The sequence below is a fragment of the Populus euphratica genome, unplaced genomic scaffold, assembly GCF_000495115.2.
Source record: "Populus euphratica unplaced genomic scaffold, PopEup_1.0 scaffold59.1, whole genome shotgun sequence".
In the NCBI taxonomy this organism is placed as follows: domain Eukaryota; kingdom Viridiplantae; phylum Streptophyta; class Magnoliopsida; order Malpighiales; family Salicaceae; genus Populus; species Populus euphratica.
This window is the reverse complement of record NW_011499940.1, coordinates 159,959-182,829: the sequence shown is the minus strand read 5'-3', so window position 1 is coordinate 182,829 and position 22,871 is coordinate 159,959. Positions and strand designations below refer to the sequence as shown.

General features: G+C 33.7%; 3 protein-coding genes across 6 annotated transcripts; 2 read left to right on the top strand and 1 right to left on the bottom strand.

Annotated features, from left to right (window-relative positions):
* Positions 1–2,130: 2,130 nt before the first annotated feature.
* Positions 2,131–10,210, bottom strand: LOC105136888 (alpha-L-arabinofuranosidase 1-like). Its single transcript, XM_011042391.1, has 18 exons — positions 10,028–10,210; positions 9,131–9,345; positions 8,945–8,999; positions 8,398–8,609; positions 8,169–8,290; positions 7,938–8,085; positions 7,564–7,633; positions 6,830–6,975; positions 6,658–6,703; positions 6,509–6,561; positions 4,618–4,762; positions 4,080–4,198; positions 3,894–3,965; positions 3,716–3,819; positions 3,377–3,433; positions 3,077–3,272; positions 2,745–2,888; positions 2,131–2,587 (listed from the first exon to the last, which is right to left on the bottom strand). Exons 2-18 carry the CDS (start codon positions 9,302–9,304, stop codon positions 2,438–2,440), a joined length of 2,013 nt encoding a protein of 670 aa, XP_011040693.1. The 5' UTR covers positions 9,305–9,345; positions 10,028–10,210; the 3' UTR covers positions 2,131–2,437.
* Positions 10,211–12,573: 2,363 nt separating this feature from the next.
* On the top strand, positions 12,574–16,907 carry LOC105136886 (histone-lysine N-methyltransferase, H3 lysine-9 specific SUVH1-like). Of its 4 annotated transcripts, none has more exons than XR_844440.1 (3): positions 12,574–12,910; positions 13,572–15,654; positions 16,538–16,907. XR_844440.1 is itself a non-coding variant. In XM_011042390.1 (2 exons), exon 2 carries the CDS (start codon positions 13,583–13,585, stop codon positions 15,590–15,592), a length of 2,010 nt encoding a protein of 669 aa, XP_011040692.1. In that variant the 5' UTR covers positions 12,574–12,910; positions 13,572–13,582; the 3' UTR covers positions 15,593–16,093. The 4 variants fall into 4 exon arrangements, 1 of the variants encoding a protein (XP_011040692.1); XR_844439.1 differs by having other exon boundaries at positions 16,103–16,907; XR_844438.1 differs by having other exon boundaries at positions 12,576–12,910; positions 16,527–16,907.
* Positions 16,908–18,079: 1,172 nt separating this feature from the next.
* LOC105136885 (probable protein S-acyltransferase 1) lies at positions 18,080–21,190 on the top strand. The gene is made up of 6 exons (XM_011042389.1): positions 18,080–18,647; positions 19,139–19,321; positions 19,401–19,709; positions 19,965–20,186; positions 20,416–20,867; positions 20,996–21,190. Exons 1-5 carry the CDS (start codon positions 18,576–18,578, stop codon positions 20,845–20,847), a joined length of 1,218 nt encoding a protein of 405 aa, XP_011040691.1. The 5' UTR covers positions 18,080–18,575; the 3' UTR covers positions 20,848–20,867; positions 20,996–21,190.
* The last annotated feature ends 1,681 nt before the right edge of the window (positions 21,191–22,871 follow it).

The window sequence follows — 22,871 nt, the reverse complement described above, 5'->3', positions numbered from 1 at the left end:
ATGGCCAGTTTATATTTGGCCTCAGAGCCAGATTTGCATCAAACACTGCATCTTTTATAGAAACTGATATCTATTTCCCAGGAAACAATGCAACGCACCTTATTCATGTTCTCGAGTTGTAGTTTGTGGCTTCTACACAGATATTGAAACGAAGCGAAGCATACCAAGTGGGGTAGAGGAGAATTAAAATTTATTTTTTATTCTGTTATCAGGAACAATTAATAAGTTGCAGGGTGTGGCAGTAATGCTTTAGCAGTACCACAGTTTTTAAACCCGGTCCAATGACCGGTCTGGTCTAAAATCCAGATTATGGATTTTAACCGAGTCACCAGGTTTTGAACGGGTCAGTCGGGTCAATTTCTATTTTAAAAATAATTCAAAACGGGCATCATTTTAGTTAAAATAAATAAATAAAAGTCAACGATTTGTAATCGGGTTTTTGACCAGTCGAAGGTTTCAAAACAATTTCTCAGATTTATTTGAAATTTTATTTTTTAATGCTCATGAATATTAACAAGCATACTTTGGTTAAATTTAAATATATATATATATAAGCGTTAAAAATTGTGTTATGACATAAATAATAAATAAAATTCTGATTACTATTTAGTTACCCATTGTACGTAATTCACCATGAACTAAACATTTAACAGGGTTAATTTCAATTTTCCTTCTTAAGAATGTGAATCCAGTTTATTCTTATGAGGTTTTAATTGTTTCAATGCTCCCTTGAGGTTTCAATTTCATATTAACTAAAAAAACTTTTCATTTTGATTCCTAAAACTTTGAAACTTGATCGATTAGAATCTTTTTTTAATATTTTAATTAGATAAAATCTTCTAAATTCAATTAAAAACTCTATAAGAAGCTACATACATATATATATATATATATATATAGAATACATAGAAAAATAAAAAAATACATGCAAAGTTAAAGTTTAAACTATGAAGTTCATTAAAAATAAATAAAGTATTTTATTTAATCAGATTTCAAAAGTTTGGGGACTGAAAAAAAGAATTTCTCTAATTTTGGGTAACCTGAAGAGGAAAACTGATACCTAGTTGAAATTTCATGAGAGATATTGATACAAGCATCGAAATCTGAAGAATGGATTCACATCAAGTCTGGAGTTAAATTGAAATTATCCTTTAACATAATTAATGAATTAACACCCGGCTAAATAACCAACAGTAGCCATGGCCAGTTTATATTTGGCCTCAGAGCCAGATTTGCATCAAACACTGCATCTTTTATAGAAACTGATATCTATTTCCCAGGAAACAATGCAACGCACCTTATTCATGTTCTCGCGGCTATAAAGTTGTAGTTTGTGGCTTCTACATAGATATTGAAACGAAGCGAAGCATACCAAGTGGGGTAGAGGAGAATTAAAATTTATTTTTTATTCTGTTATCAGGAACCATTAATAAGTTGCAGGGTGTGGCAGTAATGCTTTAGTAGTACCACAGTTTTTAAACCCGGTTTGGTGACCGGTCTGGTTTAAAATCCAAATTATGGATTTTAACCGAGTCATCAGGTTTTGAACGGGTCAGTCGGGTTAATTTCTATTTTAAAAATAATTTAAAATAGGCATTATTTTAGTTAAAAAAATAAATAAAATTCAACGATTTGTAATCAGGTTTTTGACCAGGTTTTGTCAGGTCAACCAAGTCACCGGGTCAACCCGCTAGGTCTACCAGGTCATGATTCATCTTATTTTTTTATCAACCCGATCCTGTTACAACCCCGGGTCGGCCTACCGGGCCAGGCCGAGTTTTAAAACACTGAGCAGTACAGTAAAAAAGTATTAGGAGAATAGATTTTTTAGATGGTTAAAAGTATCCGCATACCATTCAACACTATTTTGATATGATGAAAATAAAAAATTTTTATTTTTTATTTTAAATTATTTTTTTATATTTTTAAATTATTTTAATACACTAATAAAAAAAATAATTAAAAAAATAAAAATATATATTATTTTAATATATTTCTGAATAATAAACAATCACAATCCACACTCACAAAGTACAAAATATATATAAATTAACTTTAAAGTACATTGGAAAAACAAATATAACTTTAATCCTGATTTATATATAAATTAACTTTAAAATACCCTTATCATCAAATAAAAAAAAATCACAAATCACTCATTATTAATATTTACATGCATGATAAAGCTTCCGTACGTAGTACTGGCTTTAATTTTCAACCTTGTGTTCTTGGCATGGCGCGTTCATTACCTGTACAATAGCGATGGCTTGGTTGGTTCTTTCAATAGAAAAAACCACGAGTGGTCATTTTCCAGCCCTTGTACTGCGACCCAAAAGGCTTAGATCCACTGTCAGCCATAGCGACAGGCCTAACTTTTAGATTGTGTTTAGTTAATATAACACTATTGTATGATTACACATCGTGTATTAATTATTTTCTAAATTGATGATCTAGCCGAAGAATCGGTTTGTGGCATCTTGATATTGTTTGATTCTGTTAATAAATCAAGTGAAGTCAAAGAATATGGAGCGAGTATAATGTTCATGTCTTTGTCAGCATTCTCAAGCAGACTGAGGTCTGGCACCACCTGCATAACGTGAAGATGCCTAAACGGGTAAGTAGGATGGCATACACCAAAGTGTAAAAACAAACGTAGAAGATTTGCTATATGAAGTTATGAACTGGCATTGAAAGGTTCTTGGATGGATAAAAATTCGTGACTTCACGATAAATATGTCAGATACCTTGTTTGGATGCGTGAAGGAATTCTCGTCCATTACATTCGAAGAAGTGAGCACGGTTTTTGTTGATCCAGACAATTCTGAGTTGAGCCCCAATCCATCAACTGAAACTTTGAGACTCACCTGCCTGTTCCCAAAATTCACAATCTGAAAATACATTTACATGGAAGTAAGAACTTGGCAAAATAATCAAATAGAAACTCTTAAAACTCAGAATTTACAGAGTGATCATGTTTGTTGTCGACCAGTGGAATCAGTGGAATTCGTGGGTAGGACATGACTGCAAGCTATGCTGGTATTATAAGGCACTTAAGTTCAAGCAAGCAATTTCAGACCTTTATTTTCAGGTAAGTTTCACCATCCACTGAGTTTGTCCAGGTAATTGCAGATGCAACAAGTGAAGAGGAATTTGTTTGTAGTTTAGCATCAAGTAGAGTTGCTCCACTCGACTCTCTGAAGAATTTCTGCACCCAGTAGCTTGGAGTTCCATAGTGCATTGAGGAGTTGAAGACAATTGCATCTGGATTCCACCTTCATGGAAAAGTTTCTTTCAGTGTCAGAGTACCCTCTGATGAAAATGATATTCCTAGACTGCATGCTTGAATTAATTTTAAGGAATAGCATGAGACTGGTACCTCCTATCATTGGTATTCACGAAAAGTGGTGCGTAGCTTGCCATCTCCACAATATCACTGCAATGGAGAAATAAAGGCCTCAAGAATTGGAATTTTCAATGCAAGTATAAAACACCAAAAAAGGGACTTCGTCAATGGCATCAAAATTTGAACCAAAAACATCATGAATGGTGATCTGAGAATCTTCTGAAATCGCTATTTAAAATATCTTCTTTCCAAATTTCTCCATCACCCTCTCCAACAGGAACAGAAAGGGGGAAGGCATCAAAACTTTGCACCTCGAGCACTGACATGCACATTGATAGCATCTTAAAGAGTGCTGGAACAACTATTACAAACCTGTTCTTTTCCAGCCCAATGAGGAATCCAGCTTCAGCAAGTGCTGCTAAAAGACTTCCTGTGCCAGCATCTTTTCCAGTCACAGCATACTCACTCACAAAAGCCTGAAATATAGCAAATTTCATAGCTACTAATCACATAATTTTGTCAGTACGTTGTCAAAAAGCATATTACTAACCTTTGGACCAGAGCGGGATGTGTGATCAAATTGATGAGTCATAGAAAACAGGTGGCTGGCAGATGTATAAATCTAGTTCAAGGAATAAAAAGGGGTTAATATTGTGTTTCCTGACGAATAAAAATATGCACATATGCAATACTGCAAAACAGAATGGCAAACAAACTGTGGTGACAGGATGTTTACATGAAAATCATAGTAATCAGCAGGATGATCCAAAGAATGAGAAGACCCATCACAGTTTGAGATTATTTTGATGTCGGGATAGGCACGTTTTATAGCATCGTAGAACTTGAGATAATTTCCTGGTAAAAAGAGCACATAAATTTGAGTGAAACTGGTTTATCTTCCAGAATTTTGAGTTAAGAGACATTTGCAGAACTTAAAAGACCCTTTTTGTGAAGAGAATCTTTCTCAACCATAACTTACTGCAGAATTGAGATCATGAGACTTTATCATAGTAACTCAACTTTGAAATCAAATAATAGATCATTCGATACACAAGGACTCTTGAAAGATAATGCAAAAATGAGTAACACTGCATGAAAAAAATGTCATATCACCTCAAGAACATATCATCTCCTCCTAGAGGGTGACTAGTTCAAATTAGAAGGGCGTGTTGCTTGCTATGGACTCAAACCTGATTCTTTCATCTAATGTAAAAAACAGATTCATATAGGCATATCGGAGTTTGTGATCCATGCATGTTCTTGTGTGCACAAACCTCGGTAATTCTTCTTCCAACAGTCCTCGTTCCCAACAGCAACATATTTCAAGTCAAACGGCTCTGGATGCCCCATTGCTGCTCTTACAGAACCCCATTTAGAATCAGAAGCGCCTCTAGCAAACTCAAGACCATCAAGGGCTTCCTGGAATAGATACAAACATTGTTATAACATTATATACATGTTAGTTTAATACGTGATGTAGCTAATTAGTTAGTTACATATAATATTATTATATTCATGTAAATACCTATTTATTATTAATAAAGCTTAATTTATCTTTATATTCATATAATATAAGATCAATGAGTATAATATTTGATTTATAAATCTAAAATAAAAATAAAGTTCATGGAACAAAAATATTTTGCAAATAAAATTATAAAGTTGTTATAATTATATAATTTTTATTGGATTATAGCATTATTCCTAAAATATTCATAGTCGATGCTCTCTTAAATATTGGACATTTATTAGAGCTGAAAAGACTGGTATATATTATGTTCTTTTCTTTATAAAAAAAATAATTATTTTAGAAATAATGCTATAATCCAATAAAAATTCTATGAGAACTAACTTATATAAGAATTTCAATGAAGAAATCACATATATCTATTGAAAAGCTCACATTATGATTATGTAAGTGATTTTTAGATTTGAAATCGCTAAATTATCTTATATAAAAAAATATTATGCTTTGATTCTGTTGCAAGTTAAATCGGAATATTATTGATGAAAAGATATTAATTTCACTGAAAAACTAGTCACTGAAAGGTTAAGTCAAACCACTAGTGAATTTTTTAATATTTGAGAGATCATAACACGTTGTTAGTAAATGTACCTAAACTTCAAATATAAATTAATCAATTGTTAAATTGATAATAAATTAAGTTGTTTAATTTATTTAATTATAATTATAATTTATATTTGGATCAACACAAATGGATCACATGCATTAAAAATTATTAGTCAGAAATTAAACTGAGATGATTTAATTAAGTATGACTTGATTAAAATATATTTTTAAAATTAAATACTAAAATATAATTAATACAAAAATTATATTTCTAGACCTAGAAAAATCTAAGACTTGATTGAGTTAATTTCTAAAATTATCCTAAATTAATATATGACTATTATTCAGAGGGCAAATTGATATTTTATCAATTTATAAGGTTTTCCAAATTTTCCTATAAATAATAAGCCATACCTTTTATTTGGGAGTGATTATATGTTAAACAAAAATAGAGAGTTAACACTTTAAGCATAGCAATCCCTCTATTTTAAATAGAAATTTATAAGATTGTTCATTGGTAATTTGTGTGGATTACCAATAAAAATTGAACAATTTGTAGTTTGCAACAATTCAGTCTTTAAAAAATTATTCAAAGTCAAATAAGATCAGATCTTCAAACAATAAATTCATTAACAACTCTAGATCTGTATAACAAAATCCTTGAAACTCTCGAATAATTTTGTTTTATTGTTTCCAATGCGTATATGATATTCAAGAAACCAACAATACAACAAAAAAGCTCTCGTCTTTCACATCAATGTTAGTAAATTGTAAGTAGTTTTGTCTGCCCTACTTTCCCCCCTTTGTATCTGCTAGCACGTTGTGGTTTTCAAAACAAATGATATTAGAAACTCATAGAGCACCATTAGACGTGCGTGCGTGAGCCTGTAGCTTCAACACTGGTGAATGCTGAACCTTCTTCCATACTAGTCGAGACTTAAAGAGAAAATTTGCTAGCTTATTTCTTTTTATAACCATGAAACTATCAGATTTAATCTAAGCAGGACTGGGATTGTTTCAGTTGTTATAATTGATAAGTCAGTTTATTTGTGCGTGGAGGGTTTAGCAAAAAGGAAAGCAATGAATTTGCATACTTGTACAAAAGGTGAGACAGTGGTGGTATCAACTTCATCCCGATGGCTGATTCCTGCCATGTTAACGAAGCAAAATAGGAAAGTGAAAAAAAAAAAAAAGAAGATCAATCAGACAGGATGAACTGGGAAATGCCAGCACATGAAAGTACCATTGTTGAACACCCATATAGGCCGTGCACCAAGATCTTCAGATAGCTGCAGAAATGAGTGAACGTAAATTATATCTTCTTATGTAACAGGGTTAGCAAGTCCAGTTTCAAAGAACTGCACAGGCCACAGTTAACATAATCCTGCACCTGCATGACAAATCAAGATACCTACTTGAAGAAACTCAAAGTAACCAAGTCCATCATCAGTCCAATACATCCAAACATCACCAAAGTGCCCAGGTCTCTCCTCCCAGGGTCCAATGCTTTCCTTCCAGCGAAATGCATTTCTCAACCATTCACCTTCAACGAAGCATCCACCTAGTGCAAAATGATCGGAAAATATACCCCATCAGTGAGATCTGAACTACAGAACGAAGTGGCCCCAAAAGTAAGTTTAACATGAAGAGTGGAAAGATAAAGCTAGTCAAACAGATTATGCATTGAGTTTGAGAGATTGTGGTGTTCGATCAAGCTAAACTTGCACCAGAAAGGGGCCCGCAGCTCCAGATTTGGAGTTTGAGATTGCAGTTTAGGGTTGAAATCCTTGGAAAGTGAAAGAAAAAGGAAGGCTTTCCAGGGGAAAAAAAGAGAGGATTAGACCATCAAATTTCCTGCTTGCTTTTCTCTTGAAGACTCAAAATCCATTTATCGAAAACAAAAAAGGATCAGACCATAAAAAATCCTGGTCAGACTCACAAAATCTCTAGTGAGCTGTGAAGACAAAGCCTTTAACGAAAAACCTCAATAAATGGAGCAAGAATTTGGAATTGTAAAACAATTGTCGCCAGGGATAAAGATGCGGAGCCATGGACTTCCCTGTGTAATATATGATAACCAGATTCCACTATATAAATTCCCATCTCCTCAGCAAGAAACTACTCAGGCATACAAAAACTACATACATACCAGGAAATCTGATAAATTGGGGTTTTATATCTTCAAGCATTTCAATGAGCTCCTTTTGGAAACCATGCCCCTGTGGCAAAACAGAGGTGGTACAAATACTTTAGACACAAATGGAATCCATGTACCAGGCATAAAATCTCTGTAAGAAAAGAGTTCACACTCTAGCAAACCAAGAAATTCAGATTTTTATCTCCACAACCTCCATAAATAACCAAATCTTAAATCCTGTCTACCTGTAACCTGAAATTATGATGTTCAACTTTCACCCTCTATAAATATATTATCTTCTACATTGCTAAGTGGCTTGAACTTTCCCAAACTGCATGGAGAAAGATTTGTTCTTTTCAGTGAGAAGTGCTGATGAATAAGAATACCTTGTATGTGTCCAAAGGCATAGCTGACACTTGATCAAACCATATTACACCTTTCCTGGATGTCGTCAACTGAAGCCTTGAATTAGGATTTGTTCCCTTGGCTTCCAATAGAACCTCGGTCTTTGTCCAGTTTGAAACATCAGAATCTCTGCAAAAAAGGAAAGCATGAAAAACACAAACTCCTGGTCAAAGAGAAACCATTCATTGCAAATACATTCAAGTGGTGCTCACACAATGTTAGCAGTTGCCAATATCTGCAGCCCATCTGAGCTCGTCAATGATACAGATACATTGATTGATCCAAGAGAACGAACATAAAGAACTACTTTGTAGATCTTCCCTTGTTCAATATTCTGAAGGAAACAGAAGTCAAAGACAAAAGGGTCTGATTTCCAGCTTTTTTGTCTTCCATAAATGCATGCAAAATAAATTATCACATCTAGTGTCGACTAGTTCTCACCATGCCCCAAAACCCTGGATTATATATTCCAACTCCGCCAACTGGGCAAATATTACTGCCCTCGCTGTCACAGAGCACATGCATTCGGAGTGCAACCTTATTGCGCTCAAAGCAAGAAGAACGATCAGTAGATACAGTTAAAGATGACTGATCACCAATTATAGACCAGGGAGCAATATTTGAGGGAGTATTTTGGCCCCCAGCTTCAAAACCTGGGAAACAAAGGAAACAAATCAAAGAGATACATGTGAGTCCCAAATCCAAAATACCCAGATAAATGTAGAAAGGCTTGAATGGTTTAATAATCAAAGTAGCGATTAACTCCAAAATCATAGCTCACACAAAAAAGTTCAGATCTTTTTATCAAGGCACTGTTTGATAAAATTAAGAACTAAGCACTGAATAACTAGGAAAAAAATTATAAATCCTGAAATCTTGGAACTGGAAGTTAGTTTTGACTGCAATCGGCCTCCTGCACTATTTGAAACTTCCCTTACTTTCTTCATTCTTCCTTTCACTTGCAGAAATTAATATATTTGAAAATTACCCCGATTGCTTACAAGCTCTGCCCATATCCCACCAGCTCCGGCATGGTTTATCTCCTGCAGAAAAAACCATTTCAGATAATGCTCGCTATCCTTACTCAACATCCTTATTTATGCATTGTAGTTTAAACAGACCATAAACTAACTAGACACAAATCAAATCATAACTTGAAAGCGAATAAACTAACCTCGAAGAAAATTCCAAAGAGTGTTTCAGGAATAGGCCGACCACTGGAGGCATTAACGATCAATTTTGCTGTCTGATATGCATCAACTTCAGCAGCAGAGCATTGATACACGGAACAAAGACCAACAAAGAGGCAGACCAGAAGAACACTGCAGGAGGCCTTCCAATAACCCATCTTCTCACTCCTTCACTCACTACGTCCAATATTGCCACACCCTGATATAACAACAATATATAACAAATTCAGTTACATTTTATGATCAATCAGAACCCAAAAAGGAACAGCTCCATAATCTGTCACAATATCTAAGAGAAACTGATCCATTCTCATTCTCTTCTGTTAGCGCAAAAAACTATGGATAAGAATCAAATAAAGAAAGCAGCAAGGTCAGCCTGTCAGATAACATGTCACCTGACACCATCTTCTACCTTAAGAAGGTAACCCCATCATGATTCACATGGACCACTGTCATCATAATTTTGGACTGACTCGCCAAAAAAGATAACAGCAAAAACTAAGGTCAAGCTCTAAGAATTCAGACTCCAGCCATTATACTTCCAACTATCTTGAATTCCCATGATCAAAGTTTTGACCTTTACTCCAAAACAAGAAAAAAAAATTTAACTTTACAGCAAAACATGTTCAAAATTCAATACAAACATGTCATACACAAACATTAGAACCAACCCACCAAGTGAAAGTATTGAATTCTGAACAAATAAGGATCAAAGATGATCAAAGTTTTGACCTTTACTCCAAAACACGATGAATTTTGAACTTGACAGCAAAACATGATCAAGATTCAATACAAACATAACATTCACAAACATTAGAACCAACCCACCAAGTGAAAGCATTGAATTCTGAACAAATAAGGATTAAAGATGATAACTTTACCTGAAACGAAGGGTCAAAAAGACAAATTCTGCCTTGGGTTCTTTGAAGGTACCTGCAAATGAGTGGAAGTGTTGACCGGTAATAATTTTTAAGATTAGCTAAGGAGTCGTTTGTTTGTGCTTATAAATAAGAGATAGGCGGGCATCTGACGCTTGTTCTTTTTGCCTTAGCGCCTTTCTTTCACGTCAGACATTTGGCAGTGGACTGCAAGGATATAAATTACTCCCTTCTTGTCTTTACAGCGCGTGCAAGCTACAGATCACGGTTATCCCACCTGTTTTGAAGTAAAAATAATATATTTAGAATCAGTTTATTAATGAAGGAAATTCCACTATTTATTTTCCCTTTAAATTTAACCAAATTTACAATGCCTTATTACTTTTTATTCTTTTTTTTAATACATGTGAATTTCTTTGAATCATCCTCTTAAATGATCCATGTGAATTTTGAACTCTACACCATGAATGCTAATAGACAAGACCATGGGGCTGCTCCAATTCAACCCTTATCCATATAGACATTGATTAAATTACAAATATCCATGCAAGGTGTGTCCAAAGCACAAATAAAATAACGAAAAAATTGTGCTTGCTGAGTGTGTTTTTGGGTCATCAATGGGGACATTATCCCTTTCTTTCTTTAAAAAATTTGGACTTCTTAGAAACGACTATAAATGCTAGCCGTGTAAGCAACTCTTATCCTCATGAATGCTAAGAATTAATAGACTATCTATCCTCTGTGCTTAGTTTAGTATATTCTTTTTCTCTCTACAGTAACTACGCCTATTTATATTTAAGCTTTATGCAATTTAAGTCCTCTAGGAGAGCTTAAAACACAGTTTCTTGAGTCATAACTGTGAAGATATCTAGAAATGTTTTTCTTTACTGGCAGTGAATGAAAAGGCCAATTGTTGGGCTCTGAGTGCAACCATGAAATCATCCCTACAAACCCTAAAATAATATTAACTGGGTGTTGTTATCCAGAGCTGATATTGATTCTTGTCAATCATGGGAGTTAGATTTCCAGAAAGACAAAACTTGTTGCGTGTGCCATTGAGGTGGCAACTGTTGCTCCTGCAGCATCGTTTTTTATTAAAAAAAATAATTTTTTTATTTTTAATGTTTTAAATATTTTAATAAAAAATAATTTTAAAAAATATTACAGACAAATAGACTTTGCCTGTCGCTTTCATATCTACGGATGCTGGATAGAACTTATCCAAATGAGGTCATTTATTACATCCAATATGATCTTCATGATGCTGACCCTTTCTAGGCGCCTGCTATTAATACCATCATCAGCTGAGAGGAGATCCTGGCAGATTAAGTTAAGAAAAATAAATAAATAATTGAAAGTTAAAAATATTTTAATGTGCTTTTTTTATTTCATTTTTCCTCATTTTAATCCTTTGATTTAAAAAAAAAATCTTCTTCATTATTTTTTTATTCTTCTTATAAGGCTAGATCGACTTCATGATCATAATTTTAAAAACTAACAATGGTTAATTTTAATTTTTAAAGTCCATTTATAAAATTAATTTATTTTTAATTTAACCAATTAACTATTTTTAATTGTTCACCACATTTTTTTCACTTTTTTTTAGTGGGATTTTCTCAATTCTAGGTTGGTTTAGATTTTTTTTATTGTTTTTTAAATAATTTTATAGTTTCATGACTTAGTATTTTATTATTACAAGTTTTGCTTCTTTGTTTTTTGAGCTTGTCTTTTATATGTTTGGTATCAATCTCATTACCATAATTATAAATTTTGAATAATAATATGAGTTGATTTTTTTTAATTTTATCATTTAATATATATTTTTTTAGAAATTAATCTTTGTGCATTTTATTTTTTACTTCTCTCAATAAAGGTTTATCATAATCTCATGCTCGTGATTATAGGGTTAACAAGTTAATCAAGATTAATTTATATTTTTTATTTTTTAAAATTATTTTTTTATTAGTTTTGTTGTGTAATATTAAATTATTTAATAATTAAATTTTATAATTTTATTCAATTTATTTTTATCAATAATTTTTATATCTTTTATTGATGTGAACAATCATAAAACTTTTACCATAAAAAAAATTATACTAAACATAACTAAATACATGATTTATATTATCATATTAAATATTTGTATTATAACTTTTCATTCATCAAATATCAATTTATTTAATTAGATATGTATATAAATATTTTGATTTATAATTTGAATTTATTTATACCAAAAAATTTATATATTTAATTTTTTAATAAAAAAAATATATGACTAATGGCGAAACTTGAGTCATGTAACTAATACCCTTCTAAAATATTAGCTGATTTTTCTTAAAATAATAATAATTATGATCATTATTTCTTAAAACTGTTAAAAAGAATAAAACATTACAGAAACTTTTATTTATTACATTTTAGAAAGTAAACTTTAACCCTCTTCACTTTAACACAAAATGCCATTTTTATACTGATAGAAGACACACTCTAAACACTTGAAAAATATATTTTTACCCACAAATAAATAATCACAGGAAAAATTAACAAAAGTAATCAGAATCAATAGCAAACTGGTTCATAAATGGAGTGTGTGGGCTGCAGATTTTGCTGTCACGCCCTGTACTGTAAGGTTAAAGACTAGACAGGGCTACAAGGTTTAGTGGTTGAAAAGCCATTATGAGTTCCTCTCACCAAGCCAGTACAATCAGATAGTACGAAAAGCTAATTTATTGGATTTTGAATTTCAGACCAAAGAGACAAGAACTAATAATGGAAGAAAAATCAAGATTAAAGGTCCACACTCTAGGGTTCTTTTGGGTTCTGTTTGTGGTCCTTGTAAGAAATTCAACTGATGTTCATTCAAAACAGCAATACCGAAGAACTCAGGTAATGATATTATTCGCTTAGATTCTCTTTTTACCATCTAAGATTCTTTATTTCCTGTCTTATTGTTTATGATCTGCTAATAAAGAATTTCCTTTTCTATTTAATTTTTGTCTTCAAAGGACTAAAACCTGCTTTGTCTAGTGATTTCATTTTCAAAGTCTTTAAGTTAAAGATTTGAACTTGATCTGTTCTTGGTTAATATCTGGAAAACGGAAAACTGGGTCATTTTCAGTTTTATGTTTCTGTGATGTTTTGAGACTAGTTATGTGTAAGTCTGTTCGTGTTCGCAGTTTTTTGAATGCCAAGTAGTGCTCTTTTTTTGTTTTAGGGTTTTTAGTGAATTGGTAATTGTTTTGGTTACCTTTGGTTTGATGCATGTGCTTGCATGTAGGAGGAGTATAAAAATTTAGCAACTTTTGAAACATTTCTGTGAAGATCTTGCAATTTTGTGGTTTGGGAGTTTGTGTCTTAGAAACGTTTTCAGTTTCATTCTGCAATAAAGGTGCTGTTCTCTTTGTATCTTAAGTAATGTCATCAGATTTTAGAACAATTTCTTGCTATTGTCTAGGAAGTGTATGAAATGGAACAAGAGAAGTCAAATGTGAGAGACTGGTGATAGAAGGAGGTTTTGTTAGCTAAAACTGTGATTTTGTTTATTCAGAAGTAATAATAATGGAAGAATCAGCAGGCGAAGGCCCAAAGGATAAGTCCAGGGTTTTGAATGTAAAGCCCTTGCGGACTCTTACTCCAGTATTCTCTTCACCATCAAAATCCAGTTCTTTTTCTCAAAGTTCTGTCCCTTTTGTTTGTGTTCCCCCAGCTGGTCCTTTCCCACCTGGAGTTTTCCCGTTCTTTCCATTTTCTGGTATACCTAATCAATCTTCCGGTGACCACACCGCAATATCATCAGCAGTTCCTATCAATTCGTTTCGGTCACCTGAGCCCCTTGGATGTGCTGCAAATGGAAATGCCGGGTCATCAGGGAGGGCTAATAGAAACAATAGGGGTGTGGAAGAAGATGGGTATAGCGATGACCAAACGCCGAGTTCGCAGGGTAGATATCAGAAGAAGAAAAAAGGCAGCCATGATAAATTTGCTTCTCCTGATGTTGACACAGACGTGATGGTAGAAAATATTTTCCAGTCCTATAACCTTGTGCAATTTGAAGCAGCACGACTATATGATGGCGATAAAGATTCTGTAGGATATGTACTCCTGGTTTTCAATTTGCTCCGAAGACAAATAGCACAGCTTGAAGATACAAAGGAAGCCACATCAGGGCAATCAAGGCGCCCTGACTTGAAAACAGGTAATGTTTTGATGACCAAAGGAATTCGGACGAATGCCAAGAAGAGAGTTGGAGCTGTACCTGGTGTTGAAATTGGTGATATTTTCTTTTTTAGAATGGAATTGTGCACAATTGGACTCCATGCTCCAAGTATGGCTGGAATAGATTACATGTCTTTCAGGATCAGTCAAGATGAAGAACCAATAGCTGTTAGCATTGTTTCATCTGGAGGATATGAAGATGATGTTGACGGTGATGATGGTTTGATTTACACAGGCCAAGGTAAGGAAATGGATCAAAAGCTTGAAAGGGGTAACCTTGCGCTGGAGAAGAGCTTGCACCGTGGTAATGACATTAGAGTAATCAGGGGTATAAAGGATGTGGGAAATCCAACTGGAAAGGTATATATGTATGATGGTTTATATAGAATCCAAGAGTCATGGTTAGAGAAAGGAAAGTCTGGTTCCAATGTTTTTAGGTATAAGTTGGGTAGGTTACCTGGCCAGCCTGAGGCATACAAAACATGGAAAAAAATTCAGCAATGGAAGGATGGTACTATTACTAGGTTTGGGATTATACTGCCTGATCTTACTTCAGGGTGTGAAACTTTTCCTGTTTCTCTTGTGAATGATGTTGACAATGAAAAGGGGCCTGCCTATTTCACTTATTCTCCACACCTCAAGTATTCAAAACCTGCACCAAGGGATCCTTTTGTTGGCTGTGCTTGCAATGGTGCATGTCTCCCTGGAAACGAGAAATGTGATTGTATTCAGAAAAATGGAGGCTATCTTCCTCACATTGTGAATGGGGTTATTGTGAACCAAAAATCTGTGATATATGAGTGTGGTCCATCCTGTCAGTGCCTTCCAACTTGCCGTAATCGTGTGTCTCAGGGTGGTTTGAGAGTTCGTTTGGAGGTGTTTAAGACTAAGAACAAAGGTTGGGGTTTAAGATCCTGGGATCCTATACGAGCTGGAGCTTTTATATGTGTATATGCAGGAGAAGTTGTTGATGATCCTGCACAAGAGCTTGCAGGTGAAAATAAAGATGATCACATCTTTGATGGTTCCCGCACTTACCAGCCAGTTGAAATTTTGCCTGGTGATTCCAATAATGCTCCAAACCTCCCATTTCCTCTTATAATAAATGCCAGAAATGCTGGGAATGTAGCTCGTTTTATAAATCACAGTTGCTCTCCAAATCTGTTCTGGCAGCCAGTTTTACGTGGAAATTGCAAGGAGTTTGATCTCCATATCGCGTTTTATGCCATCAGACACATTCCTCCTATGACAGAGTTGACATATTGTTATGGGATGGTACTTCCTGAAAAAGCAGATTGTGGGAAGAGAAAATGCTTATGTGGATCACCAAAGTGCAGAGGTTTTTTCTATTGATAGTCCATTTACTGGAGTATTTGGATAAGGATGGCCTTGCTAACTCATGTTTCTGGAAGAAGGTTTGTATTGCAATTTGTTAACTCAGTTTTTGCTCTCTCAGGGACAAATGTGTACATTTTCTTTGTTTTTTTCCAAATGCTTATAAATTTACTGGATCAGTGCATAACGAAGTGCTAGAATGTGGCTGATTTTTAAATTGTTTACAAAATAAAGATGACTGTTCATCCCAAGCACACCTAATTTTCATGATTTGTTTTTTCATTCATCTTGCAGACAGTTATATTACATACCTGTAACATGTTTTCCAACCTGGATGCTTCGCCCTTCAGAGATCATGCATTTTTTTTAAATATGCACTTGATTGTTAGACCTTGTTTGGATTTCTTTTGGTAAGATTCTTTCAAAATATCCCATAAAGCAATGTTGTAATACGGGAAAGTGGCTAGTAGAGCTGTAAGTTCATTTGTGTGACTATACTTAAACTACTCATTTTTTTCACTCCTGAAGATGTCTGAAGCAGGTCTCCACAAGGCCATCCAGGGAGGATTCTTTTAATGATCCTCTCGTTGCATGTATTTGTTTGCAAGAAGGGAGAGCACTAGCTTCATCTTGTGATGGGTGATAAACATCATAAGCAAATCATGCAGATTTACTGTCATTCATAGTAAAAGATATCTTAAGATTTTGGTTTTCCTAGATTTTTACCAGACCTCTTATTTATAGATTCATGATTGGAGAAGATTGGATACCGGATCACACAACTCCGGTTTGATAGTAGATGCAATTAAAACATTTCATAATTCATCTGGATTGTATTGCCGCCCCTATGCTTGAACGTGTTCTTTTTTATGTACATATGCATTTTGGTTGGCCGTATTTACCTTTCAAAACTGAATTCTCAGCATTTTCGTATTCACTTTTCCACCATCAGCTATTTTGCAGTCCATGGCAAGAAAAAGCTTCAGGATGTCTCAGCAAAGGCCTGTCTCTTCACCAGCTGTTGTTGTTGTATGGTTTCTGCTCTGTGCATGAATGAAGACCAAATATATCTTCCATGACTGGAGCAGACAGGCCCGTGAAAGGTTTTCTTTTGTTGTACTAAACTTGTGTTGCTGTAACATGAAACAATAGGATGCAGACTTGTAACTTACTTTAGCTGTTATCCCTCTGCGTAATGTTCCTAGATTAAAGTAGTCCTCGCCTGTTTTATCCAGTGTGCTCCTTGTATTCAATAATAGAGTGGGGTGCCAAGAAGGTATCCTAGTTGCACTCAATTTTTCTGTTAACATCATTTGATATGCTCTTGGTTGCATCCATTTCTGTTTGGAAAAGAAAAAGGGTGATTTTGTAGTTGAATATGAACTGAAGCTTAGGTTTTGAAGGAAGGCTGTTCGAAGATGCCACCCTTTTTGCGTCTTCAGCGCGGTTTGGTGTCTGTTGCAGGAAAGCCACTTGTGCAACCGAAGTAGGTGCAAGGAAGAGATCCGCATCTGCAGTTCCACCTATCAGAATGTGGTAGTTTTGTTTCAATGACGATTTTGTCAATAAAATAATAATTTCATCAGAGGCAAAAAAACATTAGTAAATCATTCATTGTATATTACAGTGATAGAAGGGAATTTGTGACTGTTTTAAGGTTCTTCCTATTTCATGCTAATTGTCAATAGATGTGTTAGAAAACATCCTTTAATCACTGATTTTAGTAGCATTAAAATATTCGGTTGAAACTAAAAACTAAAAAAATCTACATGCCCGCAATCTCCTTCAACAAAGACAAATATCAAAAGCATAATATGGTAAGCATCAAAATTCTTGAAACCATCCTGCTAGTAAGTGGATGAATGCTCTCTAGCTTGGATTCAAGTGCTGGTTGCATCCGCAGTGAAACCTCTATTTTTCATTCAAAAGCATCATTTCCCATAAAAAAAAAAATGTTTGAGAAAAGGCTTATTTTATATTAAGATGATATTTTTAAATTTGTGCAGCTTTTTGGGGAATTTTGAGGAACAAACAACAGAGAGGGGGATTGAGTAAATTTTTGGAAGTGGGATTGAGTAAATTTTTGGAAGTGTTTTTTGTTTGAAAATGTATTAAAATAATATTTTTTTATTTTAAAAAAAAATTATTTTTAATATAATATGTCAAAACAATTTAAAAATATAAAAAATAATTTAAAATAAGCTGAAACGCGGTACAAATACAGACATGATATGGTTAATTATTCTGATTTCTGAGTGCAGTTTCATTTCGTGGAAGAAATAATGATAGTGGAAGCCAATTTCTTTCTTTAGAGTTTAGACATCTACATGTCCCCTCACTTTCCTGAAAACGACCTGGCAAGAAGAGTGATTGAGGTTGTCACTTAATTAACTATAATCAATTTGGTTTTTGTTTTAGATAACGATAGTTAAAGGATATATCGTGTATGTAAAATTTCATGGTATTTTAAGTAGACTAATTAGTTAAACACTATTCTGAATTTTTTATCGACAAAAAGAAGATTGGTTCGAGCTAATTCGTTTAATAACCAAGGTTAAAAATTTCGTACTTTGAAAAGAGACAATCTTAAAATAACAAAAACACTAGGGGCTTCTTTCTAAAATTGCAGCTTACTTTAACCACTTCAGCACCCGCGAAAAATCCGTTGGAAATCGTTGCTTGGTAGGAAAAGCTGACAGCAAAGGTTGTGTGTGTGTGTGAGAGAGAGAGAGAGAGAGAGACAGATATTAGTTAGAGGATTGGTGTCTGTGATCAAGGACAGGTAGGTATCATTTTTGTCTCGTAGAGAGAAGAATGCGTGAAAGAAAAAATACCCACTTGTCTTTCGATTTCTTTCCAAACCAAAACATTTTCTTTCAAAAAGAAATTTTGTTTTGATTTGGTTTGGTTTCATTTGGGTTTGATTTTCAAGGAGGTTTTGTTGCATAATATTTGTCAATAGAAGACGAACAAACGCAAGAGTTGAAAATCTTCCTATAGCATGGCAGCAGCAAGGGACCCTTCTCCCACACCACAATCCAAGAGGCTCTATCAACTTTGGAAGGGTAACAATGTAATCAGTCCTCTTTTCCCGCCTTCTGCATGTCCTCATTCTTTATCTATTATGAATTGCTTGATTTATTTCTTATGAATTCAAGAAATTGTGATGATTGGGTGTTTGCATCATTTTATTTTTGCCATTTATTTGATTATTAATGATTCTTGAAGGGGACCTAATCAATTTCCTTGCGTTAATCCAATGTTTCTTTGCCTTTGAATATATAAATGAAGGAATGTGAAGAAATCCGCATCGTTTTCTGCCTTTTCCCGTTTTGCCTGACAGAAAATGTCAGCCGTGATTATCAGTAAGACTTTAGTTAATCAGAGGAAAAAAGTCCTGGATTTCTAACTGGTAAATGTGCTCGAAAATGAGTTTTGTCGGCTCATTATCGAAATTGATGAGTATTTTGCAGTTGTTGGAGATGGATGTGATGAGAAAATTGTTGTTACAGATTGTTTTATTTTCTAGACCAGGACTAACAAAACTTCCTGTTCTAATATCAGAAATTCCTCTGTGGTGGGAGAGCAGTCTTTGGTCCTGATGCAGGATCTCTATTTTTGACAACATTTTTAATTGGAGGTCCTGCAACAGCATTCTGCATAAAGATGCTGCTGCTGCTAGTCAGAAAAGATGATCCTTGCTACGACATTCCAGTTCTAGTTGGGGGATTGGTCCTCGCTATTATGGTTGGTAAAGTGAAGTTTGTTCGTAATGACTGGTCTTGTTCAGAAAATGATTTCTGAGTTTAATTAAAATGTCATGCAGGACTTCGTATTTCTCTTCATGACATCAGGTAGAGATCCAGGAATAATCCCTAGGAACTGTCAGCCACCTGAATCAGATGAATCGGTTGGCATCCCTTCCCAATCTATGGAGTGGGTTAATAACAAAATTACAGGCTTGAAATTGCCTCGTACGAAGGATCTAGTTGTTAATGGCCACAGTATTAAAGTGAAGTTCTGCGACACTTGTCTGTTATATCGTCCGCCACGAGCTTCACATTGCTCCATCTGCAACAATTGTATTCAGAAGTTTGATCATCATTGTCCATGGGTGGGTCAGTGCATTGGACTGGTAAGTTGCTTCTTGGAACTCTTTAGGATTTCAAGATTCTTTGAGATTTTGAAAGTTCCATGCAAACTGAAATCTATGGACGTTTCTGATAACATCTGCACGGATTTTTTAACGTGGATTATCAACAATCAACCATCTTTCCGGCTCGTGTTTTGAATGCAAGAATGAAATCAAAGCTGAAAGTTGCTTCTCCTGCTTTAGTAGCTGTTTTTTGACAGACTCTAATCAGCTTCTTCTGTGTTGATCCGCTTGCAGCGCAACTATCCATATTTCATAGGCTTTATAACCTCATCAACCACTTTGTGCATATATGTGTTTGCATTTTCTTGGTTTAATGTTCTCCGGCAACATGGAACTTTGTGGAGTGCTATGTCGAATGACGTTCTCTCTGTTGTTCTGATTGCATACTGCTTCATAGCATTCTGGTTTGTTGGTGGGCTAACGCTTTTCCACGTCTACCTGATTAGCACCAACCAGGTATGGCATTTACAAATGATTAACAGGAATTAATACTTCGTGCTGCCACTTTCTTTTCGATATAATTAACAAAAAGCAATTCAGTCATTTTCCCTTGCAGTGCACATACTTTCGCAGCATTTGACTTCTGTTTTGGCCCTTTACCATATGTTGTAACTTGCCTCTAGCTAGAATCTTTTCCTTGTTTTCCACTGTTGCATCTAATATTTTCCCCTCTCATTCATCACAGACCACTTACGAAAATTTCCGGTACCGCTATGATAAGAAGGAAAACCCCTTCAACAGAGGGATCATAAAGAACTTTAAACAAGTATTCTTCTCGAAGATCCCAGTTTCAGCAATCAATTTCCGAGAATGGGTGACAGAAGATGATGCTTCCATAATGGGTGGTTCGGACATAAATGGAAACTTCGTCGGGAAAGGGAAATTCGACATAGAAATGGGAGGTAAATTTGGCAAGGATGGAGCCATGCATCTCCCTAGTATCTTGCAGAATCTGGATTACGGTAGTCTTGATGATAATTTGAAGAAAAAGGGAGAAGAAAAACCTGCATTTGACCCCTTTTTATTCCCTGCCGATCAAGAACAACCAAATTCACCGCAGATCTCCATCGATAAAAGCAATCCTGTGGGAGATAACAGGAAACAACAGCTTTCATGATAGCTAGACATTCATCCAAGGTAAATTTAGTTCTTTCGACATGTGCATGGAGTATTCTCTCACAAGTCTCTGAAGGTTCAGGATAGTACAGTCATAGATAATCCAGCAAAATAATACGTATAGAACTCATTTCTAAAATAACTTGCAGGTCCGAAACAGCACGTCGCCGTCTTGTAGCAGTTGATAGATTAATGAGCTTGAATTCAGTGATGATACAAGGTAAAAAAGAAAGCTTTTTTATTTATCAAATGCTGTAAAGAAACAACGAAGTGAACATTTTTTTTTTCAATTGAATTATAATCCATTCCTTTGTACAAAAACAAAATGTTAGAAAAGGAGGCGTTCTCGGCAAGACAGATAGCTCTTATAATCCATTACTTGCAAACACAAAAATCATGCATGGGATTTTTTTTTTCCTTAAGTAACAAAATTCATTAATATAAAATACAATCATGGAAATTAACTTTATGAAAATGGGATAAAAGGTAGAACATAACGAACAACAAAACTAACGCAAACGCAATAAAGGATAAAAGAAATTTGTTATAAGTTGAAATCATTAAAGATCAAAAATACTATTAGTATAGGAAGACTTAATTTTGTTTATTTATTTCTTTGCATGCCAGAAAGCTATTATAACTTCTTATATATAAAAAAAAAATAGAAAGCCCTAATAGTACTAAATAAAAAAAAAATTAACTAAAAGAAATATTTCCTTCAAATAGAAAAAAATAGAAAGAATCATAATAAAAATTTTATAAAAAATATCTATCTTAAAAAAAAAATATGCATCAGTTTTTTGATTTGAAAGGAATTCATCCTCGAGTTTCTCGAGTTTAGTTTTTAGTTAAAAATATCCCTATTAAAAATATCTTTTATGCATGGATAAACTCATAATAAATCCTTAATATCTTTATGCAACTCATCACATTCTAAGTTCCTAACAAACATTTTTATACAGTTTGTCCATCATAAATCTTTAACATAATATATTTATGATAACTTTATTGTGAGTTCCACTACCAAGATTTAGAATGACAGTAAGTGATATATATAGAAAAAAACTCACTAGCTCTTCAGTGTTTTTTCTCTTAAGAAAAAACCTCACAAGCATATTCTGTTTTGTTATACCTTACACCCATGGTTATTCTATAACACATAGCAAAGCAAAATAACTACTAGGATTGTTGGGCTCTGATGTATATTTTTTGTAACTTTCAACCAAAACCATTAAGAATTATTGTGCTCTAATACTAATTAAAAAAGATAAAAAAATAAAGAAATTTATTATATCTCAAAATCCTTAAAGATCAAAAAACATGATAAATATCATGAGATTTTCAAAATATTTAATTTTATTCATCTCCACTCATCAAAAAAAAATTATTAGAACTTTTATATAGAAAAAACTAAAAACTTTGATAATATTGAATAAAAAAATAATTTAGAATAAATATCACCTTCAAATAAATAAAACTAAAAAAGCTTCATATAAGAAAAATAAAAATACTTTTTTTTTTTCATTTCGATAGAACCAGGTTTTTTATTTATTAAAATAAATAAAGTAGTCTATTTTAATGGATTAATGAAAGGTTAAAAAAGGAAGGGAGCCATGATTATTTATTTTTTTAGCTAATTAGATTGCTTTTAGCTAAATCTAGGTTCTATCTAATCAACTCAAATATATGAGATATACACGGTTATCGTATCTCAATTCTTAAAATTAAATCAAATTAGAAATGAAGAAAAAAATGGAAGGCATAATAATTTTTTTTTAATTTAATCCATTTTTGGAGGCTAGAATGTAAGGATCATATGCATCTTATACACTTGAATTAACATTAAATAAATAAAAATTCAATTTTAACTAAGAAAAGGATCTAATTAGCTTTTCAATTTGATGAAGATGACAATAAATAATAATAAAATTTTTATTATAGATTAAAACCTTCCACCACTGTAAACATTACAAGCATATAAAAACTCTCAAGATAACTAATACAAATATTTATATTGAAAAATTG